We start from the raw sequence: 22255 nt of genomic DNA on the forward strand, positions 1-22255 counted from the left end.
GGTGGCAGGTGGCACCATTTAGGGTAGCCTCTGCCACCAGTATGAATGTTTGTGTGAACGGGTGAATGAGTGCAGTCTGTAGTGTAAAGCGCTTTGGATAGAAGCGCTATATAGATGCAGTCCATTTACCATTTGAAATACAAGCTAATACAAATGCCCTAAGACAAATACAACCATGGAAACTGACAGATGAGGTTCATCTCTATGGCCATTTCATATTCAACGTTTTTGTTTTCATGCTACTAGTGCAGTGCCCGTAGGAAGTATGTATTCGTGCATTACATGCCACACTACAACGTCTGCAACTCCATAAAACACTTACTTTTCAGAAGGTATGCCACCATCCAGCACATACACATTGAACATTGATATTTGCTGGAAACTATTAGAATATTATTGGAAAATCGAACCTTGTAGCCACTTTAAAACTGAAAGATAGGTAGGCTAAATAGATTTATAGATGAGATGAGTCAGGTTGGAAATCCAGAGTGAATTGTGTTACTGACCAGGTGTAGGACTATCACACAATGGGGCGGAGCTCCCCTAAAAGGCGTCCGATCGGAAACAGTGCAATGCCGCAACACGTCCTACATAAATAATGATATAATTATAATGAATATGGAGTGAATAATGAAAAAAAAAGAATTCAAAAATCTTCAAAATTGAGGATGCACACCTTCGTGCCATGTGCAAGCCACACACACACACACACTTCTTGCTTTATAGATAGATTTACATTGTTCTGCCTGCAATAAGCTGCTGGAGCATAATGCACCAATCTAAAACATTTAAAAGGTAACATAAGTTCTGAAATAACATAACCTACTTATGGGTCAACAGTTTGCTAAATCTGTGGTACCTCCAGGTTAGATCCTGCATATGTGTGTGTGAAGAAGGAAAGTACAGAACTGCAAAGGGTAAATCAAGTTGAAAAGTCCAATAATAATTCATTGCCTGACAGTAACCTATGTTCGAGCCAGTCTTAAGTATCTATTGTAAAGTTAAAAAAAATCTACAGCAGACAGGAGGTCACAGGAGGTCAGGCTAAGTTCTGCAGAATGTATTTCAACATTGGCTTAATCATTATCATCTATGACTACAAACGCTAGCTTATTGTCATCTTTGTCTGGGAAGGAACCTGACAAACAACCTTCTAAGTTTAAGTTTAACTCCTGGTCTATATTATCTTTGATATTATCTTTTGAGTGTCATCACAACAGCATTCAGCCAGAGACCTCACACAGGGTTCATGTCCCTTTGGAAAGAGTCTCTTCATATACAGTACTGGTTGAGAGGGATTCTTTTTGTATTGTTTTTGTATTTGTCTGTATGAGAAAATGCTACTTTTTCTGCCTTTAAAGACCTGCCAATCAATTATGTAAGAGCTGGTTTCAATCTGGTGTTCTGAATATTGAACCAGACAGTAGCCAAACAACGACAGACCAGCTGTGTTTCCTTTAGGGGGAAGAGTGGTCACCGGGAAAGTCTCAGGCCACGCCCTCTCAAATGTCCGCTCACTCAGCATGTCTCCATTACAAAGAGGCCCCCAAAAGGGATTTACGAGACTCCGGAGGTGACGTATGGTTTTCGATCGCCGCGTAATCACTTAGCGACAGTTTGGACTGTGATCAGTGATCACATACACGACGGATTAAACACGGGTGACGTGACTGCCGGCCCCCGTGGCTCGCTAAGAAGAGTAAGAACAAGTCTCCAAAAGTCTCCAATAACACCAGAAAAAGTCGCTGGATTTGTCGCCAGTCGTCTTTTTGAAAGACAGTCGCGAGGGGGGTCTGAAAAGCCGCTAAATATAGTGACAAAGTCGCTAAGTTGGCAACATTTCTTTGCCGGCTTTTACAAATAGCGCGTGTTGTTGTGGCTTTGAGTACTACGTCACATCCTGCTTAGCTTTCTATCCAATCAGCAACCAAACGAAACAAAAAAAGTCCGGTAAAAAAAAGACCGCTCCGGATGGCTCATATTCAAATTAGGGGCGTTTCAGCGAGTGAGACCCGCCTCATTCCGGGTATTGGACTGTAGTGGAAACACCCCTACTGTCAAACTGTTAATCGAACGTAAAAAGATGTCTGATTTCACAGAAATGTTTACCAGGTCTATTCAGACATTAAAAACCCTTTTGTTCTATTCTTGGGAAATCTAACAAAATGAACTGTTATGTCAATAGAGCTCCAAACTGCTGGACTCTGTGCCAGTCTGAATCTTCCAGCTGACCTACTTGAGGAAGCCCAGTTTTAATGATGAAAACAAGGCAACAAGTGAGAAGGAGAGAGACATTTGGTGGGTTTCCACATGGCAGAGGGACAGCTGTCTGCAGGATTCATCACATGATGACAGGGATGCAGCACCAGTACCAGAACTGGGAAGGATATTGGGCCAATACTGACAAAACATAGTTGAATCCAAACCCAGTGTGGCCTTATACAAGAGAGTCTACCACACAGTGAGGTAGGCAGCTTATTAATTATTAATAACAGTGGTTTCAGCTCAGTGCTCAAGATCAGCCGACTCACAAAATTCAGGTTTTAGTAGAAATATTGGGACTGAATAAATCCAAGGTTCTAGACTTTTTGAATGGTCAAATTCAAGCACTTTTCAAGGACTTTCCAGGTCCATTTTCAAGCTTTTCCAGGACCTTACAACGGTCGTAAGTTGCATGTTTTAGATGAGTACTTACATGCTAAAAGGGGTAATTTCACTCAACCATACCAACAGCGATGGTATTACACTTTTAACAACCAAAAGTACAGTTTGCTAATCTCAATATTCAATTTATTATTTTTCTCATTGAACATGTGATTATCTATAGTCAGATTTTAACAGAAATACAGTGAGAATTTCAAGCATTTTCAAGCACTTTATCCAAAATCCAAGCACTTTTCAAACCTTGAAAAAACAACATTAAAATGTCAGCATTTTCAAGGACTTCAAGCACCCGTACGAACCCTGAATATTAGATGAGGTGAATCCTTTAGAGTGAACTAGAAGAATGGGATGATAGTAAGGACTCCAGCACCAGATAGACTGTAAAGATGGAGTGTGTTCATTTAGCAGTCGGGGTGACCGAGGAATGCCGGGTTTCTATGTTTATAGTTTATTCGCTCAGCATTTTTTATTTTCTTGTAGTTTAGGAGAATAGTGTGGAAGCCCATTTCCGCCAGTGGCTTTGTTAAAAAAATGTTTTGCCCATATTAAAAGTCATAATTATGAGATCAAAAAATGTCATGATTATGAGATGAAAAGTAATTATTATGAGATAAAGACAACATTATTAGATAAAAATTCATAATTATGAGATTAAAAAAGTCAAAATGAGATTAAAAAAGTCAAAACGAGCTAAATAAAAAAGTCATAATTAGACACATATTCATAATTATGAGATAAAAGTAATTATTATAAGATACAAAAAGTCAATATTGTGCTAAAAAGACATAATAATGAGATAAAAAAAGGCACAATTAGTAGATAAAAAGCAATAATTTTAAGATACAAAGTAATTATATTTAGATTAAAAAGTCATTATTATAAGATAAAGTCATGAGATAAAAAAGTCATAATTATGAGATAAAAATTCATGATTATTTAATTTTAAAAAGTCGAAATTATGAGATTAAAAAGTCGTTATGATATTTTTAAAAATCTAAATTATTGGATTAAAAAAATTATGAGATGAAAGTATTATACGATAAAAAATTATAATTAAAATTATATTATTATACGATAAAAAAGTCAAAATTGTGATAAAAAGACACAATAATGAGATAAAAAAGTCATAATTATAAGATAAGTCATAATTATTAGATAAAAAGTCATAATTATAAGATAAAAAGTCATAATTTTAAGATAAAACGTAATTATTTTGAGATAAAAAGGGTAATTGTTATAAGATAGTCATGAGATAAAAAAAAAAAGGTCATAATTATTAGATTAAAAAGGATCATAATTACGAGGGGGGAAAAGTCATGACTTTGTGTCTTATTATTTCGACTTAATATGGCAAAAAAAAAAGTTTTCATCTTTATTTTCATAAGTGGCGGAAATGTACTTCCATATAACAGATACAAAGGTTACCTTCACTGTGTGTAGCCCAAAAAGCTCATTAAACTACCGAAGTTATCATTTTCACTCGCAAAAAGTGATCCATGACAAAAAAAAATCAGTCTAAGGCTTCGTGTTTTTCCTCCCAGAAAGTCAGACGTGACATTAATAATGTATATAACATCTCGGTGAAGAAGACTCCTCCACGGTACTCACCAGGAACCTCGTCGAGCTCGTCCCCTGGTCTATGGCTGCAACCAGCGGCTCCATTTCTGCACCTTTATCCGTTAAAAAAAACTCAAAACAAACCGTTAAAAACCTGGTTATAACTATCAGCTGTTGGGTTTTGGGCTCACCGGGATCCACGACACCACAGATGCTTTTTTTTTAGTTTAAAATCCCCATGTGAGTAGGAGGTTCGAGAGGGCGGGGCTTAACTCGCAACCGGCCACAGCTCGCAAGATGATTGGCTGCTCACCAAAGGGCGTCGGTCTGGCTCTGACCAATCAGGATTGGGGGCACGTCCTCTGAGAAGTCGATCTTTTTTTTGTAGTTTTTTTTTTTTTTAACATTGACTCAACTGGTTTTTAACATTTCTTTAAATGTGTCGTTGGTTGAATGGTGCAGACAAGAAGCCGGTTTAAAAAGTACCTTTTATGATTAAATTTAAAATGTTTTGCTACTGAATCTTTTACACGTTTATTAAATAAATCATGTTCAAATTTAAAAAGAAAAAACTCTTGTTCACTCATGCACCGTTATGGTACAATGTTGCCTACGGGCAACAAACCCCAAAAACTTCTGAAAAAAATAAATAAATAAATAAATAAATATATATATATATACATATATATATATATATATATATATGTATATGAATTTCTCTAAATTATGTTCAACTCTTCAACTGTTCACTCAACTACATTTAGAGGCAAATATTGTACTTAAAACATTTCAACAAGTCAAAATGTAATCCGAAAAAAAAGATGAATTTATTCATTCATTTGCCTCTTTGCCAATTATAAAGTAACTTAAAATGGTAATAGTAGTATATCCATTTTATGTAACTTTATACTTCTATTCCACTAGGAGTACATTTAGAGGCAAATATTGTACTTTTTTTTATTTAAGTAAAAATGTAGTCTGAAGAAAAGATTCATTAATTTGTTTTAAATTTAGCTAACGCAGGAAGATTTCTGAAAAGGGGAGATGTAACAGTTTTTTTAGACCGCTCTAACAAAGCTATTTTTTCATTTTTCTTAAAAAAACCAAACATATATAAACGTTCAGGAAGAACTCAGGACGTCTGGCTGCTGTCACTGTTCCGGGACATTGGCAGTTGGTGGCAGTTAATTCTGTTGATTGCTCTGCTCTGATTGCCTTTGATCTTTGATGTGATTACAGTTACAGATACACGCACACACACATGCACGTAAGCGCGCACAATCCTCCAGATACACATGCTTCAAACACACACACACACACGCACACACACACACACACACACACAGGTAACTTCATGTGATTTTAATTACACACATACACACACACACACACACACACACACACACACACACACACCTTTGAGTACTTGTTTTCATAGATAATCAGGTAATTATGATGCAACTCAGCACCTTTTATGTATGCAAAGGTTATAAACAAAATTGTATTATATGATGCTTTAACTTTCAAATTTGACCCACAAACACTAAAGTGAATTCTGTTACACATGACTGGGCAGCCTGCAGGAGAAGTGCAGGCTTTGCTGCCCTCTTGTGGAGGTAAAGAAAGAGAAAATATTGTGTATAAACATGTACTGCACTGTACTGACTTGACTATACATTTGTAAAATGCACTGTGGAAGCCGACACTGGTGACTTTTAACTGACAGTCAAATGAATTCAGTTAATCTCGGTGTTATGAGACTTATGTCTGTGGGTGCTCCAAAGATTAGAAAAGTATGATGATTCTCTGTGGTCTGAAATTTTTTTTAATTTACTGGGTTTCTATTTAGTTAGAGTTTATTTTATAGTAACTTTAAAATTATAACTGGTATAATTGTCTATTTTAATCTAAATGGGATCATCATCATGAAAATCTAAAACTAGATAATAATAATAATAATAATAATAATAATAATAATAATGATACATTTCATTTATAGGTTCCTTTCTTTTCACTCAAAGTCACCGTACAGTGAAAAAAAACCCAACAACAACTAATAAATAACAAATAATAATTGTAATAATAATAATAAACAGTTAAGAAAACAGAATGGGGATGTAATATGAAGTGTTAATATGCCAGTTTATAGATGTTCATACCTTTACACGCAATAACCTATTTAACCTATTAACATGCTAAAATATATTTTCTCCAATGTGCAATATCTGTAAAATGCAAAGTACTTCCAGGAAAATCAAACACAAAAATATCGGCCTATATTAATAATAAATGCCAAATAGCAGAAATGCATGTATAGAATGTGTGTGTATATATGTATGTATGTATGTATATATATATATATATATATATATATATATATATATATATATATAATTTTTTATATTCTTATTCTGTTTTCTATATCCATATATCTGTAGTAGATAGAGATAGATAGATAGATAGATAGATAGATAGATAGATAGATAGATAGATAGATAGATAGATAGATAGATAGATAGTATTTAACAAAATTAAATATTTGAGAATAAACATTTTATTTTATTTTGAAATTGTTATTATTTGTTGGTTTCCTTGTCTTTTCATACAGTCTATTATCATACAGCTGGCAAGTGTACGTTAATAAACATTTTTCTTAAAAGTAAAAGTACAAAAGTATTGAAGCATTTGGACATAACAAAGGGTTAACTTCATAGCTCCAGATGACGGGAGGGACTCTTCCCTTCTCCTCCGAGCTGCGCAACAACAACAGCAGCACAACAAGGCATGCTTTAAGTGTTTTTTCCACGTTAAAAGACAGAAAACAGGTGAGTGTTTTTCACATGTTTGATCCAGTTTGTAAACGAACCTCCAGGTAATATCCTACAGTCCCAGCCTGTCCTTTCACATGGAGGCTGGGCTATATTTAGTCCTGCAAAGCTACCAGAGTGAATCCAAACATTTAAGACATTCCGTGTTTATGAAACGGAAAAGTAAAAGTCTTAATAACGTATCAGGAGAGAGAATGAGTGTGATTTGCGCACATTAAACGGTAAAAGTAAGATTTAAGTGGCAGCAGCAGCAGCAGCAGGGGGAGGCGGAAAAAACGGCGGCTCTGTTTTTAATTTACTCCGGACAACCTCCGGGTCTGAGCATGGAGGCAAACCAGGAAGTGCCTTAAGCTGCATTCTACCGAAAATTCCAGCAGGGGGTGCTAAGTTTGGCTGCAAAAAAATCTGCCCATTCATTTCAGTGCAAAATGAGAAAACTTCTCACTTGATTTATTACCTCAGATTTTTTTTAGAACAACACTATGGTCTCAATCGCTAGTAAAAAATCTTCTTCAAGACAATTTGATGTTAAAAGTACTAATAATGGCCCCATTTAGAAGAAAATAGAAGATAAAGAATTGTATGATTTGGGGCGGGGCTACCTTTGATTGACAGGTCACTAACAAGGCGAGCCGTCATCAGGAGAGAAGCAGAACAATGCGTTATATAGATATAAAAAAAGGACGTTTAGTGGTTTGGTCTCATAATTTTGACCTTTTCACTGTATTTTCTCTAAAAAAATATTTTTTTATAAAGTTTTACGCTTTGCTTTAGGCATTCTGTTGCTGTTTCCTCTGTGTGGCGTCTGCGCACGGCCCTGCAGTCCTTTTTATGGGCATTAATGGGTGGTTACCTATGCTAATCCTCTATTTACGAGGAGATGGCATTCACCAATTTAAGAACACGGTTGCGAACAATTCAGCGGCTTAAGAACTTGATGAATCTGACGTAGGGTCTTCATAGAAATCTTCTTAAGAAGGACTTAAGAAAGAATCTAAGAAGATTCTTAAGAAGATATTGGTGGATGAGGCCCATTCTTAGGAACATCTTATTTCTTTCTTAAGAATTAAGTTTTTATCTTAACCCATAAGAACCCACGGTGACACCCATGGAACAAACACTTTAAATATTCTAGAACAGGGTCTCAAACTCAAATTACCTGGGGGCCGCTAGAGGCAGTATCAAAAGGACCAAAATTACTAAAAAAAATAAAAGACACAAAATGACATAAACTAAATGACTTAAAAAAGACACAAAAAAGACACACAAAATGACTTAAAAAAGACACAAAATGACTTAAAAAAGACACAAAATAACTAAAAAAGACACAAAATGACAGAAAAAAAGTAAATTACTTAAAAAAGACACAAAATTACTAAAGAAAGACACAAAATGACAGAAAAAAAACAAAATTACTAAAAAAAGACACAAAATGACAGAAACTAAATTACTTAAAAAAGACACAAAAAGAAATTACTTAAAAAAGACACAAAAAAAAGACAAAATTACTAAAAAAGACACAAAATAACTAATCATAATATAAACATAAAATTACTAACTGTGATGTATCCCCCATAACTTTCCTTTATGGATAACTGGGTGTGGGTTCTTATGGGTTAAGAACACTTCTGTGAATCCGGCCCCAGATTCATCAACATCAACCACGTAACGTTTCTTTCCTCTCTTGTTTCTGTCCGTCTGCAGGAGGAGGCGGGATGTCTGTGACCGTGACGAAAAGTGACGGGGTCTCCGTTCTCACTGTGACCTCTGACCCCAAAAGTGTTTGTCCTCCTGTGTGCCAGGTCCTGAGAAGTCTGTGCTACAGCCCCGAAGGCTGCTCCGTGTCCCAGCAGCTGAGGAGGCTGCTGGGCTCCTCTCAGTCCCTGCTGGGGGTCAGTCACAACCTGCATCTTTACACTTCGGCCTTGTTTTCACTTCTCAATCTCAATTTGAGTAGATTATTATCAAGATAAGTTAAACAATCATTTCTAGAGCCTGACCAATTAGTCAGTTATTATTCAGTTGACCAATATTACTGACAAAATTGTCCTGTCAAAGTCATATCTGTATCTATCAGTATTGTATTAAAGCCATTATTCAAGTCAAAATTTAGTCTGAAGCAAAGATTCGTTCATTTGGTTTAATTCAATTAAAGTATATTTTCATGACTCAAGTTTTACTCAAGTATTGTACTTTTGGTACAATTTCGAGGTACTATTACCATTTTAAGTCACTTTATACTTCTACTCCACTACATTTAGAGGCAAATATTGTACTTTTTAAAAAATTTAAGTCAAAATGTAGTCAGAAGAAAAGATTCATTAATTTGGTTAAAATGTAATTAAAGTTTTTATAGAAATCAATTACAATAATATTATTATTAAATTACAGGTAACTTTATTATTATTATTATTATTATTATTATTATTATTATTATTATTATTATTATTATTATATAACATGTACAATTATTATTGTTAAATTATTATAATTGGAAATTTTCTGATATGAAAACTTACACACTTTTTTATTGTAAAAAAAAAAGAAGACAACCCGCAAGAACAGAGAAAATTAATAAAATATAATAATGATAAAATAAAAAAATAAAAAAAGATTAATTATTAGGTGAAGATAAATAGGTACATAAATAAAAAGAAGATGAATAAATACAATAAAATAAAATATATCGTAATATAAACTGAGGGGAAAGAGAAGAGAAAGAGAAAATAATAATAATAATAATAATAATAATAGATAATTAAATACAGGATGCTCAGTGTGGTCACTAAAAATTTGATGAAATAATTTTTTTTAAATTGTTGTTGATGCTGTTTTTCCTCTGCAGGCTCTGCACATCACGGCCGGGCTGCTGCACGTGGCCCTGGGAGCGATCCTGCTCAGCCTCCATGGCGTCTCCCTGCTGGAGGAGATCTGGTTTCCTTTCTGGGTGGCAGCAGTGGTGAGCATGATCCGTGGAAATTTTTTTTTTTTTTTTTAAGTTTTATGGTGAACAAAATGCTTGGATTTTAATATGATCCTAGAAAAACGCTTGATTTTTGAACATAAAGTGGTGTCATTTACCACCAAAACTCATTTAATATTCAACATTACCTTTAAAGTAGTTAAAAAGTACTTGATGTTTGCTCTTAAAACACAGTTCACCCTTTATCAGGCAAAGAACTTTATTTGGTAACTTCAGGTAATATTTCGAGAAAAAAGTTGCAAATTTACTAGATTAAAGTGGCAAATCTACGAGAAAAAAAGTTGCAGATTTAAGAGATTTAAAGTGGCAAATCTGCGCGAAAAAAGTTGCAGATTTACGAGAAAAAAGTGGAAAAAAGCTATTTTTTTCCTCCCAGATTCACCACTTTAAATCTCATAAATCTACACATTTTTTTCTCGTAGATTTGCCTCTTTAAATCTCGTAAACTTTTTTCTCAAAATATTATCTCATATGTTTTTTTTTACACATTCTGGCTGTATGTAATACCCTCCAATATTCTCTAGGGTTGAAATTTGGAATTTGCAAGTATTTCAATGAGTGTCCTATTAAGGGTTAAAGTGGTGAATCTGGGAGAAAAAAGTTGCTTTTTTTTCCCACTTTTTTCTCATAAATCTGCGACTTTTTCCGCACAGATTTGCCACTTTAAATCTCTTAAATCTGCTACTTTTTTTCTCGTAGATTTGCCACTTTAATCTAGTAAATTTGCAACTTTTTTCTCGAAATATTACCTGAAGTTACCAAATATAGTTCTTTGCCTGATAAAGGGTTAAACCCTTTGTGTTTGTTCTTTTTTATTTCCAACAGAATTTCCCTAAAAATGTACATCTCCCAAACAAAAGACAAATAGAAATGTACTGTTCCAAAAAGATCTATATAACAGCTTTTCTCCTAAGGGTCTGAGAGTCTGAGCCTCAAATCACATGAAATCAACTACCTGAAAACCTGATACCTCAAAATCAATTACCTGTGTCCAATCCAAGCACATTTTAATGGATTGGTATTGGCTGATTAAGGCTAAATGTTCCTGTACTGTTGTTTGAATACCTTTAAGAACTTTCTCTGGACGTTTTAATCTATTAGTTTTAAGATTACGTTAAAAAAAATGGGTTGCTTTGTCGTGTTTGGTTGTAAGAATAAAAGTTTAAAGATTTTGTTTTTTGTCTTTTTCTAGTTTATATTGTGCGGCATCGTTTGTATTTTGTCTGAGAAGTTCCCCACTCCATGTCTGGTGAGTAATTCATCTTTATGACACACTCACGTTGTCTTAAAACAACTTTTTTCATTTTTATTTGTCATCTCTCGTTCTTGATTTATTTCATTTTTTAAAACAATATGAGTAAATACGAGTAAATTAGGTCTATTTCCATGCTGAATTATGTCTCAAAAGTTGTTGCAGCAAATCTTTGGGGTTGATACAATTTCTTACACAGATTTGGTGCTAAATTTGACCATTTTTAAGAGCTGAAGAATGGATACAAATGTTGAAAAATCCCTCCAGAATCCCACATTCAGCAGAGAAAAATCCATGCTGTGATTTGGTTTCAGAAACTTTTTTGTAGATTTGTGTATTTTGTGCACTTGTGTTGTGTTGCCTGCTGAGAAAGCCCCTTATTGTGAATCTAGTGTCTCAGCCATCCGTCCTCTGAATGCTCCAGGTCTCTAGTTTGTGGTTGTAAAGTTTCATGAGGCTGTGATTATCCTAGAGGTCACAGCAGCTCATTTTATACACTGAGCTCAAGTTTTAGTCACTAACATCATCACACAGGAAGAAAATTGGGCTCATTGAATCCACAAGAGTCTCAGCTTTCCAGTCAGACCCGATTTATGCAGCTCACAGACTGTTTAGGGACCCCAGGATCCACAAAGATTCACATACAAGAGGACACAATAACACATGTATATGCATGTAATCTGCATAAAGTGGGCATGTTTCTAAAGTGGAGAATAGTGGGTACACATAGAACCTGTTTCCTTCAGATATCTTGAGGTCGGAGGTCAAGGGGATGCTTTAAAAATTCTCATTTGGGCTCCTTGAATGCACAAGAGTCTCAGCTTTCCAGTCAGACCCGATTTATGCAGCTCACAGACTGTTTAGGGACCCCAGGATGCACAAAGATTCACCTATAATAGGCCAAAATTACACATTTAATGCACATTTTGCCCTAAACTGCAGGGAATCAGCATAAAGTGGGCATGTCTGTAAAGAGGAAAGTTATGGGTACCCAAATAACCCATTTTCATTCAGATATCTTGAGCTCAAGGGACCCCTTTGGGGACTAACATCATCACACAGGAAGAAAATTGGGCTCATTGAATCCACAAGAGTCTCAGCTTTCCAGTCAGACCCGATTTATGCAGCTCACAGACTGTTTAGGGACCCCAGGATGCACAAAGATTCACTCATAATAGGCCAAAATTACACATTTAATGCACATTTTGCCCTAAACTGCAGGGAATCAGCATAAAGTGGGCATGTCTGTAAAGAGGAGAGTCATGTGTACCCAAATAACCCGTTTTCATTCAGATATCTTGAGGTCGGAGGTCAAGGGGGCTCTGTAAAAACGGCCCTTTGGACTCCTTGAATGCACAAGAGTCTCAGCTTTCCAGTCAGACCCGATTTATGCAGCTCAAAGACTGTTTAGGGACCCCAGGATGCACAAAGATTCACATATAACATGACTAATTTAACTTCATGCCTCTTGCCCCAAACTGCATGGGATTGGTATTATATATATATTAATTTCCTGGCGTGTTTGTCTTTTATTTTTCAGGTCATCTTCAACGTGATCCTGAACTCAGCAGGAGTTCTTTTTGCCATTGCAGCCATCGTTCTCTACAGCTTCAACGCGGCGTACATAGAGATGTCGTGGATATGTCACAATGCGGATGATTTCAGCTTTGGTACGACGACGCCATCTCCGTCTCCACGGGAACGGTTCCTGATGGAGAGGTGCAAGATCGGGGAAGATGTATCTTTGGTAAGAGCGGGAAACGTGATCTCAGCAGTCAAAATACTTTTTTAATTGTTTAACAGATATTGTTTTAAAAGTTCTGTTTAGGTTTACACAGGAATCTGAAGCTGTTTTCTGTGCTTCAAAGCCACCAGGCTCCTTTGACAAAAACTGTAATTTTACCTCACAGAACACAGGAAGTGCCTCAATCAGATAGTTTGTTAGTGTTATTGCAATTCGATACAAAATTCTTTATAAAGCATTTAAAAATAACAGTGTTGAAGTTGGTAACTTCAGGTAATATTTAGAGAAAAAAATTGCAAATTTACTAGATTAAAGTGTCAAATCTATAAGAAAAAAAGTCGCAGATTTAAGAGATTTAAAGTGGTGAATCTGTGCGAAAAAAGTCGCAGATTTCCGAGGAAAAAGTGGGAAAAAAGAAAAAAAAAACATTTTTTCTGTCAGATTCACCACTTTAAATCTACGCATTTTTTTCTTGTAGATTTGACACTTTAATCTTGTAAACTTCTTTCTCAAAATATTATTTTCATATGTTTTTTTTCACACATTCTGGCAGTATGTAATATCCCCCAATATTCTCTAGGGTTGAAATTTGGAATTTGCATGTATTTCAATGAGTGTCCTATTAAGGGTTAAAGTGGTGAATCTGCGAGAAAAAAGTTGCTTTTTTCCCACTTTTTTCTCATAAATCTGCAACTTTTTTCGCACAGATTTGCCACTTTAAATCTCTTAAATCTGCAACTTTTTTTCTTGTAGATTTGCCACTTTAATCTAGTAAATTTGCAACTTTTTTCTCTAAATATTACCTGAAGTTACCAAATATAGTTCTTTGCCTGATAAAGGGTTAACGACAGTTTTCTCATAAGTTGATAGATTTCTTGTCATTTTGACATGAGATGAGGATTTCTTTTTCTGTGTGTAATTATTAAATAAATAACGGTGTTTGTGTGTGACCAGATGCTGATGCGAGCCGTGAACATCGTGGTGATCATCGTGTCGTTCCTGCAGCTCTGCCTCGCCGTCAGCTCGTCCGTTCTGGGGATCAAAGCTCTGAGGAGCCGCGAGACGGGAGACGACAAGGTCGGGTTAAAAAATCATAATCTGATCTGGTGAATTCGTTCCTTTTCCATTGAAATGTTCTTCTTTTTAATTGTTATTTTTGTGTCTTATTTTTTATCTATTTATTTATATCCTTTTCTTAGATGTTTTTTTTAACCCTTTATCAGGCAAATAACTATATTTGGTAACTTCAGGTAATATTTTGAGAAAAAAGTTGCAAATTTACTAGATTAAAGCGGCAAATCTACAAGAAAAAAGTTGCAGATTTACGAGAAAATGATCAAGGGTTAATCTCTTTAATACATTCTTAATTTACAGTTTTTATCTATTTTATTTATTTTTCTTCTGATTATTATTATTATTATTATTAATAATTATTATCTGATTCTTTAATACATTCTTAACTCACTATTTTAAGTATTTTTTTAACCTTTAGCTGATTTTTTTATATTGTATTTTTTATCAAGTACATTTTTTAATACATTTAATTTGTTTTTAATGATTTTTTTCACTTTCTTCTGATTTTTATTATTTATCTTTTTTAAATACATTCTAAATGTTTTATTTTGATCTATTAATTTATTCTAGTTATTATTTTTAATCTTTTTTTAATACGTTCTTAACTCCCTCTTTTAACTATTCTTTTTTCTGTTTAATTATACATTTTTTTAATCAAATACATTTTTTGATGCACTCTTAATTTATTTATTTTTTTCCTTTTCTTCTGATTATTGTTTTAATTTTTTATATCCACGTCAAATAAAAGACTTGACTAACTTATGAGTAACTTTTTCATTGAATACTTTCATCCTGTTACTTCAGTGGAGTTTCTGATGGTTGCTGATATTATTTTTCTCTTTTTAACAGATCGGTGACCCTGAACTCTGCAAACCGCTGCTACAGGAAGTCTCCGAAACCTCCACAGCATAAAGAGACCTGCTTTTATACCGTTTATGTTTCCTTGACTGTTTGTTTGATTCATTCAGCTGGTTCATTCGCTGACAAAACGTCTTTTTTCCTGCATGGTCGCTTAAAAACGTATATTTTTTGGTAATAAAATGCACTAAACTTTAAATGCTGCTGTAAAAACTGCTCCCTTTTATTATGATCTTCTATGGAATAATGCCTCTGGAGTTTTTCTTAAGTTAACACATTGTCTAGGGCTAAACTAAATATTAAGGAAATCAAATAAATGTCATACAAATTTGTTTAAGTAAATACATAAAGACTTTTCTTTTCACTGTAGCTGTTTTCAGACTGCTGAGGGTTTCTCTTAAAGTTGTTAAGAAATATGAGAAGAAATCCAAGAACTTTGTTTTCAAGAATCTCGTTTGTTGTCAAGTTCTAAGGAAAAAACTTAAAGTTAAGAAAAAACAAAAGAAAAGATAAGAATTTCTTCATGAAAACCAAATCTTCTTAACTTTTGTCTTAAGAGCAAAGTTGAGAAAAAAGTGGCACTTGAGAAGCATTTTTTTCTTAAGAATGCTTTGTTATTAGGGTAGTACAGGGTTTCTAATATTGTTGTCTTCCTTAGAATGTACAAGAGACTTTGTTTCTGTTTACATTGCTATGTGGGGGAGAAAAAGTGTATATGATGTGAATGTTTATATATTGTATTTTTTTCAATAAAAAAAAATTGATCACAAAAAAAAAAGAATGTTTTGTTATTCTGGCCCCAGATCGTTAGACTCAGCTGTTTTATCGGAGCAAACAGAAATCTAAAACATTCAGGACACTTTCAGCTCATTTTCTGCTCCATGTGCTTTTGTATAGTTTGTTTTTTTAAATGCAATTCCTCAGTTTCATTCATTCATCTGATTTATTTTACTTAATGTTTTTTTACTTACTAAAATTAGATTGCAATCAAATTTGCACTTTAAATATTAATATATAAATATCATATATACACAATTGTAACTCTTTGCTGCTGAACTCTGAGGCTTTATTCTTTTTTTTTTTTTACCAGTCTTACTCCACTTCAGCTTGTTTTTATTTACCCATTCTCATGACTCTTTAATGACTCTTAATCATATTTAAATGTGTACTTTAAATGACTTTGTTGTATTAATATGCTACATCAATAACGTTCCTAAATTCTTTGGAAGAGCTGAAGTTGGTTTCTTTTGCAGTAAAACCTCAAATTTAATGTGTTCTTGCACAAGGCTTGTTTGTTTCCGTTTTAATGGATATCTTAAAAATAATATACACATATGTAAGAAAGTTTCACAGTCAAAAGCTGCAGAAAAGCTGGTAAATTAGCCTCGACTTTAAAACATTTTGTTCACAAGTTAACTCAACATAAAAACTTCTGACTGTTTCGGAAAATCATGAGAAACAAAACTGTTTTATTACACCTTTATTATTGTAACCAAATGTGATTAGAATTATTTACAATTTCAATAACATAAAAAAAGAAGAAAAAAAAAAAGAAACAGACATGAAAGAGGCGACTTATTTCTTCTCTCTGGGGAAAGATGACTTGAAACGATCTACAGCAACAAAACTACCAAGACTCAATCCACGTATTTTCCGAGGATGTCTCCGTCACGGAACAAGAAATAATCCTGCAGGACAGAAGAAGAAAACGAGACGTTAATAACTGAAGAGCAGCAGGAAACAGACGTGACGAGCCGAGAGGAGAAGACGTTTCACCTTGTCGTCCAGGTTGACTTTAGTTCCTCCGTACTCCGGCAGCAGGACTTTCTCTCCGACCTTCACGCTGACCGGGAGCAGGTTCCCCTTCTGCAAAAAACATCAAACAACTGTAAAATACCAGAACTCTCATATAAATATTAAACTAAGTCACATAAATAAATCCAACTTAATTATTACCCTACAATTAATGTAATTGTTGCACTATAATTAATGTTATTGCCCTAGAATACATTAATTCTTGCACTATAATTAATTTGTTTATTGCATTCTTACTAATGTAACCATTGGCCTAGAATAAGTTTATTATTGCACTATAATCAATGTAACTGTGCAAACTTCCCTGCTGCTGTTACCTGAATGAACAACGAACAATTTCGGAGAAAAGGTTACCAGTTAAATGCAATGGTATAAAATAATTATATCATAACAATTAATGTAATTATTGCATTATAACTAATGTAATTATTGCCCTAGAATAAATCTATTATTGCACTATAATAAGTAATTATTGCACTTAAATAAAACTATATTTGCCCTGTAATAAGTGTAATTCCTGCACTAAAATATATGCAATTACTCCACTAGAATAAAAGTTATTATTGCAGCAGATGAAATGTATTTATTGTGCTAGAATTAATGTAATTATTGCATTATAACTAATGTAATTATTGCCCTAGAATAAATGTATTATTGCACTATAATCAATGTAATCATTGCACTATAATAAGTGTAATTATTGCACTTAAATAAAACTATATTTGCCCTATAATACATGTAATTCCTGCACTATAATAAGTTTAATTATTGCACTTAAATAAAACTATATTTGCCCTATAATAAATGTAATTCCTGCACTAAAATATATGTAATTACTCCACTAGAATACAAGTTAATATTGCAGTAGATTAAATGTATTTATTGTGCTAGAATTAATGTAATTATGGCAATGGTATAAAATAATCATATCATTACAATTAATGTAATTATTGCATTATAACTAATGTAATAATTGCCATAGAATAAATGTATTATTGCACTACATGTATTGTTGATTATTGCATAATAATACATTTAAATATTGCTTTAGTATTAATGCAATTACTCCACTACAAACAAATGTCATTTCTGCACCCCAGTGAACATAACTGCACTAGTTTACATGTAATTATTGGGCCGGGGACAGGCGCTGGGATATGTTAGAGCAACTGTTCTCAACCTTGGGGTCCCAACCCCAATTGGGGTCGCGAGATGATTTCTGGGGGTCGCCAAATCATTTTGGAAGTCAGCTCTGTCTCCACTGTGTTAAAGTGTTCATGTGCTAATGTGTTAAAGTCTTTTTGGTCACTTAATGTCTTTTTTTGGTCATTTTGTGTGTTTTTTTTTTGTCATTTTGTGTCTTTTTTGGTCATTTTGTGTCTTTTTTTGGTCATTTTGTTTCCTTTTTTTGGTCATTTTCTGTCTTTTTTTGGTCATTTTCTGTCTTTTTTTTGGTCATTTTGAGTCTTTTTTGGTCATTTTGTGTCTTTTTTTGGTCATTTTGTGTCTTTTTTGGTCATTTTGTGTCTTCTTTTGGTCATTTTGTTTCTTTTTTGGGTGATCTGGACTGTGCATGTGAGATTCTTTTCAGTGAGCGGGGGTCGCGGACAACATGCATGTTAAATTGGGGGTCGCGACTCAAAAAGGTTGAGAACTACTGTGTTAGAGGGCCTGCTCCTGTCCCATCAGACTCCTGCAGGTGATCTCTCACCTGGTTGACGGCGCCGGGTCCGACCGCCACCACCGTGGCCTGCACCACTTTGCCCTGCGCCTTCTCCGGCAGCATGATGCCGCCCTTCGTCACCGTCTCGGCGGTGAAACGCTCCACCAGCACGCGGTCGAACAGCGGCAGGAATCTCCTGAAGGCCTGAAGGTGAAAACACACAGAAAACCCCACGTTAATAATAGTAAATAACATTTAGTTACAACACTGAATAAAGACTTTGGTTCCTGTAAGAACTCAACCGGACCACCAGGGGGCGCTCTGCACACACAACCCACAGACATCAGACTTCACATGCTGATGAAATACTTATATTTCTATATGACTTTATGGAACATAAGTAGAGTAAAAAATTGAATAAATAAGAGATTTTACTTTTATTTTCCAATTTTTTAATAAGTTACTTTTGACTTACATTTTTAATCTTACTGTTGCCATCTCTAACTTAATTTGTAACCTCTTTTTTTTGTTAATTATTATAATTTTCTTAATTCAGCTTTTTTAAATTTATACTTAATATTTCACCATAAGAATCTGTCCATGTTTACAGATATTTAGCTTTGTCCAATTTAATTAAAAACTAAACTTCTTATCTGTGTAAAAATCTGTTATCTTATCTGTGTGAAAATTGCACAAGCTACTAGTTAAGTTTAAACGTTTTTAAATAACTAAAAAAATCCTGGAAAAATATTTATAAATTATTTATTTTCTATTTAACATTTCTATCTCTCCATTTACTGCAGTATTTTTTTTAACCTATGTTAATATTTCATTAAATAAAAATGGAGGAAAAAAATCCTGGTAAAATACTTTTTATTTCTTTTTTTTGTGTTTAATTGTATTTATTTATTATTCATGTATTTTTCAAAGTATGTCCTTTTAATTTAATATTTATATCTCTCTATTTACAGCAGTATTTCTTTAAAAAATAAAATTGGAAAAATATTTATAAATTATTTATTTTCTATTTAACATTTCTATCTCTCCATTTACTGCAGTATTTTTTTTAACCTATATTAATATTTCATTAAATAAAATTGGAGGAAAACAATCCTGGTAAAATACTTTTTATTTATTTTTTTGTGTTTAATTTTATTTATTATTCATGTATTTTTTTAAGCATGTCCTTTTTATTTAATATTTCTATCTCTCCATTTACAGCAGTATTTCTTTAAAAATAAAATTGGAAAAATATTTATGAATTATTTATTTTCTATTTAACATTTCTATCTCTCCATTTACTGCAGTATTTTTTTTAACCCATGTTAATATTTAATTAAATAAAATTGGAGGAAAAAAATCTTTTTATTCTCTCCATTTACAGCAGTATATCTTTAAAACTAAAATTGGGGGGGGGGGGGGGAAGAAATAAAAAAAGGAAAAAAGCCGAAGCTCAGAGTTTAGATAAAGTTTTTAAACACTGAAAATCTTCTGGGTAGAATGGAGGAATGTTTAACCAGCAGTTGGAAAAGGGGGGAAGGTAAAAAAAAAATAAAGAGATTATTGAGAGTTAATTAATAACAGCAGCTCCTCCACAGGGGAAGCCTTTGTAAGTAAATTATCACAAAACTGAGTTAAATGGAAGTCAGCTTCTCTTCATTACGGCAAATATTTCAGGATTAGTTACACGAAGCAGCAGCTGAACGAAGGAGGACGAGATTTTAAAAAAACAGCAGCTGCCGACAGCAGATGTACAGAGACCTTGGCTCAAGGTCATCTAAGAGGAGGAGGAGGAGGTGGAGGAGGAGGTGGAGGAGGAGCAGTTACTTATTAATGGTGACAGTTTAACCTGGGGCAGCGGAGGACAAACGGGGACGACTGATTGAATACTGACAGAAACTTCTTGAAGGTTCAGAGAGAACAAACAAACACTGAGCAGAGATAAAAAAAAATAAAAAAAACCTTCAACTGCTGATGAAACAAACGACCTCCAGAGCTTTTTTTTTTTTTTTTTGGAAACATGACGAGATAACAGTGAAGGCCGGTTCTTCCAGTTTACCAGAAGTTTCTCTCTGCACGAGAAGCTTCTAATGAACTTTTTCTCACTCATCTTAAAAACTGTTTCTGATATTCTCTCCTTCATATTTTCATAACTGAGGCACCAAAAACTGCCTACACATTTTAAATAAAATTAATAAATAAAAAAGTATGATTTATTGCAGGTCAGATTCAGCTAAATAGACCTATTATAAAGCCTGTTTCATTATTTACTCTTTTTTTTTTTTTGGTTTTCTGCCCAAACTGTATCTCTGTGGTATTAAGTACTCTCCAGATTTCTAACAATAAGTATATTTTTTCAAATGTATTAATTATCATTTACAGTTTGTCGCAGCTAAAATGAGTTGCAAGAAAATAATGTTTCTGTTGCTATCTATATATTCATGTTCATTCTTTACATACATACATCTTTTACTGCTTTTTGCACAACTGGTTAAACTGTAAACCAGAAGTCAAGAAAACTTTAACTATTAAGGAAAAGGCATTTAAGGCAATATTAAATAAATTAACTTAAAATATATATGCTTATAGTGCTTATATATATATATATATATATATATATATATATATATATATTAAAAGGTATCTTGAAATAAATAAAAGTAGTCCTTTGCAAAACATACATTTTCAAATTAAAAAAACGTGTATGTATTGATCTATATTGACTTATTTATGCATGTATTTACATTTAAGTATTAACTTACATTTTTAATTATTAGAGGATTTATTTCACAGCCTTATTTAGGATTTATTTTTAAATACTGACTTAAATGAAATACACATTTTTTAATGCCGTTTCATTGAACTTTGTACAGTAAATCTAAACTGACCTATCGTGAGCATGAACAGGTTGTGAGGTCACAGTCTACGTAACAAAAACCGGAAATTGTTTAAACGAGCATGCATTTCAAAGTGTTCACCGACCAAGGGCATGCAGAGTTAAATAAGACCGGTACATGTGACCAACAGGGGATAAAAAAAAACAATTTTAGGTGGAAAAAATGCACCAAATGTGCACGTTTGTCAGTGACATCTCATTCATCCACATGTTCCTGCAGAAATGAATGAATGAATGAATGATTGTCAGGAATCATTTATCTGCACAAGACCCCAGATGTCACGTTAAATGACATGTTTAACATGATTATCTATACAGTAATTATAATTAAACCTAAAACATGATATATGTGTTAGCTAACAGTGGATTTAAAACTTCTCCTGTACGTTTAATGCTAATGATCGTCCATCTTCTGCTCTGATAGCTTCTATAATTTGTGCTTAATATAAATACAAATATATAAAACATGAGTGTATGTGTTTAGCAGATGTTCGCCTCTCTCTCTGCTTCTCATGTGACCTTGTGAATGGATGTTAAAGGGAGCTAACACAACATTAGCCCGCTGCTAACCTTAACGCACACGCAGCCTGTCTTTATCGTGTGTTTTATTCATTATAACTATCTAGTTTTTATTTATAAGTGTCGGCAGCTCTTTAAGGAGATAGTTTCTTACCATGTCTGGATGTGTGAGCGGTCTGAGGGTCGACGTGAAGCTGCTGCAGCCCGGTTTTCTGTCTCTGACACACTGAGGGGAATCTCTCCACGTGAAATGGTCTGCGCATGCGCACTGCGTGACCCGAGCTTGGCACAAGAATGTTCAGCTTCTAGAATTTTCCGCAACACCTACCGACGTGAACGCGGCACGTTCACGTCGATTAAAGCCGTTTAATGACCTTCAGGTGTGTTTTTAAACCGTATTCG

At 33.9% G+C, this 22255-nt stretch overlaps 3 protein-coding genes across 4 annotated transcripts in view; 1 reads left to right on the plus strand and 2 right to left on the minus strand.

Annotated features, from left to right (window-relative positions):
- Positions 1-4527, minus strand: part of LOC131978751 (glycerol kinase-like) — a 30874-nt gene extending 26347 nt beyond the window's left edge. Inside the window, exon 1 of one of the 2 annotated variants that reach the window (XM_059342503.1) lies at positions 4273-4527. In XM_059342503.1, coding sequence (XP_059198486.1) covers positions 4273-4326 — 54 coding nt within the window. In that variant the 5' untranslated portion in view covers positions 4327-4527. The remainder of the gene's footprint in view (positions 1-4272) is intronic. The other variant, XM_059342504.1, reaches the window with a different exon arrangement.
- Positions 4528-6937: 2410 nt separating this feature from the next.
- On the plus strand, positions 6938-15723 carry LOC131978757 (membrane-spanning 4-domains subfamily A member 15-like). The gene is made up of 7 exons (XM_059342509.1): positions 6938-7046; positions 8754-8941; positions 9895-10008; positions 11225-11281; positions 12825-13031; positions 13983-14105; positions 14952-15723. The coding sequence occupies exons 2-7, from the start codon at positions 8765-8767 to the stop codon at positions 15012-15014; spliced, it is 741 nt and encodes a 246-aa protein (XP_059198492.1). The 5' UTR covers positions 6938-7046; positions 8754-8764; the 3' UTR covers positions 15015-15723.
- A 702-nt stretch (positions 15724-16425) lies between these two features.
- Positions 16426-22240, minus strand: hspe1 (heat shock 10 protein 1). The gene is made up of 4 exons (XM_059342512.1): positions 22008-22240; positions 18487-18642; positions 16737-16826; positions 16426-16648 (listed from the first exon to the last, which is right to left on the minus strand). The coding sequence occupies exons 1-4, from the start codon at positions 22008-22010 to the stop codon at positions 16598-16600; spliced, it is 300 nt and encodes a 99-aa protein (XP_059198495.1). The 5' UTR covers positions 22011-22240; the 3' UTR covers positions 16426-16597.
- Between the last annotated feature and the right edge of the window lie 15 nt (positions 22241-22255).

Source organism: Centropristis striata, chromosome 10 (assembly GCF_030273125.1).
Source record: "Centropristis striata isolate RG_2023a ecotype Rhode Island chromosome 10, C.striata_1.0, whole genome shotgun sequence".
In the NCBI taxonomy this organism is placed as follows: Eukaryota; Metazoa; Chordata; class Actinopteri; order Perciformes; family Serranidae; genus Centropristis; species Centropristis striata.

Excerpts from the sequence above, each read along its gene's own strand:
- LOC131978757 (XM_059342509.1), top strand. The coding sequence starts at position 8,765 with ATGTCTGTGACCGTGACGAAAAGTGACGGGGTCTCCGTTCTCACTGTG. Across the intron at positions 11,282-12,824 it reads AGTTCCCCACTCCATGTCTG|GTCATCTTCAACGTGATCCT; the intron begins GTGAGTAATTCA and ends TTTATTTTTCAG. Across the intron at positions 14,106-14,951 it reads GCGAGACGGGAGACGACAAG|ATCGGTGACCCTGAACTCTG; the intron begins GTCGGGTTAAAA and ends TCTTTTTAACAG.
- hspe1 (XM_059342512.1), bottom strand. Across the intron at positions 16,827-18,486 it reads GACCCGGCGCCGTCAACCAG|AAGGGGAACCTGCTCCCGGT; the intron begins GTGAGAGATCAC and ends TGTTTTTTGCAG. Across the intron at positions 16,649-16,736 it reads AAGTCAACCTGGACGACAAG|GATTATTTCTTGTTCCGTGA; the intron begins GTGAAACGTCTT and ends TCTGTCCTGCAG.